The sequence below is a fragment of the Lottia gigantea genome (genome assembly GCF_000327385.1).
Source record: "Lottia gigantea unplaced genomic scaffold LOTGIsca_33, whole genome shotgun sequence".
In the NCBI taxonomy this organism is placed as follows: Eukaryota; Metazoa; Mollusca; class Gastropoda; family Lottiidae; genus Lottia; species Lottia gigantea.
In genome coordinates this window covers 738,627-741,166 of record NW_008709110.1, presented here as the reverse complement: position 1 = coordinate 741,166, position 2,540 = coordinate 738,627, and the positions used below count along the sequence as shown (strand labels likewise).

At 34.3% G+C, this 2,540-nt stretch overlaps 1 protein-coding gene across 1 annotated transcript in view; it reads right to left on the bottom strand.

Moving 5' to 3' along the window:
• Nucleotides 1–1,860: 1,860 nt before the first annotated feature.
• LOTGIDRAFT_162246 (hypothetical protein) overlaps nt 1,861–2,540 on the bottom strand; it is a gene marked incomplete at both ends in the record, with an annotated part of 948 nt that continues 268 nt past the window's right edge. Inside the window, one exon of the mRNA XM_009058206.1 lies at nt 1,861–2,417. Coding sequence (XP_009056454.1) covers nt 1,861–2,417 — 557 coding nt within the window. The remainder of the gene's footprint in view (nt 2,418–2,540) is intronic.

Genomic DNA, 2,540 nt, shown 5'->3' with positions numbered 1-2,540 from the left:
TTAAGATGATAGTTATGTGAAAGCCAAGTGACAATTTGAGAATATGATGTCATACTGGAGTTAATCATTATTTATATGTTTCAATCATGATTACTAATCGGATTCACTGGATTAAAACATATTTATGTTTTTGATTGATTGTCATCGCGGTCAATAATCGCAATCTTTGATCCCCGATGATTAATGGAATACAGGTAGATGATTAAAAATCAATGATTAACCACTCAGTGATTAGTTTTGTAGTTTCATATTGTTCTATTATGTTTCATTGGTGTCGTCAAGAACAAAAACACGTATTCACCCAACAGACACCCATCGAAATAACTTTAACCAACATCACTAGCAAAGACACCAAGCATAATTATTATGTTAATAACTAGTTTGCTACAGATTCATTCAGCCTCTTTTGAGAACTGATGACTTCCAAAGGGTTTGTAAAATGTAAAAAAGGACAATAGATGCGAAATTGCCCTGATTTCCAGGCCTTTCATCAAAATACCCTTAACTAACATCATCGCACTAAGCTGCATCATACTTGAATAAGATTTTGTGTTAGCATTTCATTACGCATAGTCAAATTGATCAATAGATCTGAAATTACCCATCTATCATTAAGACACAAAACATGATTATGTTGGTAGCGATTTCGCTAAAGCGTCATACAAATATGCTAAATTCTACTAAGACTAAGACAGTTTGCCTTGAATCGAGTTCAAACGTTCCATTTCAATACTTGCTGAGTAATACTTGTACGAACAAGAGAGCTGCATGATCGGTTCTGGGTATAACGGACGAAGACTGTCGAAGGAAATAACTTTAACCAACATCACTAGCAAAGACACCAAGCATAATTATTATGTTAATAACTAGTTTGCTACAGATTCATTCAGCCTCTTTTGAGAACTGATGACTTCCAAAGGGTTTGTAAAATGTAAAAAAGGACAATAGATGCGAAACTGCCCTGATTTCCAGGCCTTTCATCAAAATACCCTTAACTAACATCATCGCACTAAGCTGCATCATACTTGAATAAGATTTTGTGTTAGCATTTCATTACGCATAGTCAAATTGATCAATAGATCTGAAATTACCCATCTATCATTAAGACACAAAACATGATTATGTTGGTAGCGATTTCGCTAAAGCGTCATACAAATATGCTAAATTCTACTAAGACAATAAATTGACTAAGTTCTCAAATAATTAACACTGTCAACACTTATTCTTATTATAAACATAACGATGGATGACTAATTTTGATACATAATCATACTTGAATAAGATTTTGTGTTAGTATTTCATTACGCATAGTCAAATTGATCAATAGATCTGAAATTACCCATCTATCATTAAGACACAAAACATGATTATGCGGGTAGCGATTTCGCTAAAGCGTCATACAAATATGCTAAATTCTACTAAGACAATAAATTGACTAAGTTCTCAAATAATTAACACTGTCAACACTTATTCTTATTATAAACATAACGATGGATGACTAATTTTGATACATAATCATACTTGAATAAGATTTTGTGTTAGCATTTCATTACGCATAGTCAAATTGATCAATAGATTTGAAATTACCCATCTATCACTAAGACACAAAGCATGATTATGTTGGTAGCGATTTCGCTAAAGATTTCACAGACCTAGTCATTCACCAGGTCACAAACAACCATCAAGTGTCTATCATCGACATTTACATATTTGGACTGCAGTGTGAATGGTCTCTCTGTTTAATGTTATTTAAATCGATTCAAAACTGAATGATGAAAAAAAACCTATTATATCAGGAATTGATTTTAATGTCAATAATAAACATAAGATAACAAGCATTAACAATAAATAACAAATTAATCAATGTCTTTTCAGTAGTCTCTGTCTTCGTTTAACCTTGGCGATTTCGGTCAGGGATCTTGTATTCTTGGAACGACTTCTTTTATTTCCGAACCATTTCTTGACTTGTTCTGTGTTCAGACTGGAAACCTGTGCTAACCATTCTACTTGTGAAGCTGTTGGATATGGATGATCCAGATGACACTCGTACCATTCTTCAAGAACTTTGAGAGAGTTACGCGTTAATACAGGCCTAGTTCGCGTTATTGACGGTGAAGGTCTATCACGAGAAGAAAGTAATTTCAAACTGTATTCAACCCTGTCAATTATCTTGTTTAGTTGAGAGTCAAAATTCTGGTTATGGAAGTCCTTCAGTTCGCCTTGAATCGAGTTCAAACGTTCCATTTCAATACTTGCTGAGTAATACTTGTACGAACAAGAGAGCTGCATGATCGGTTCTGGGTATAACGGACGAAGACTGTCGAAGGATTCTAGCAAAGCCTTTTCTTTCACCTTCACGTCAGTAACATTTGAAACAGAAGAAAATAGTGAGATTGGGAAACCAGTTCTAGTTGCATCTTCAACGATGAAGGATTTCAGTTGTTCGTAAATCGGTGGTATCGAGGAAGTCTCCAAAGGATGGGTAGAATCTTTATGGACGACTTTTCTTTCATCTACCAGATTCTGTAGGTTGACGATTG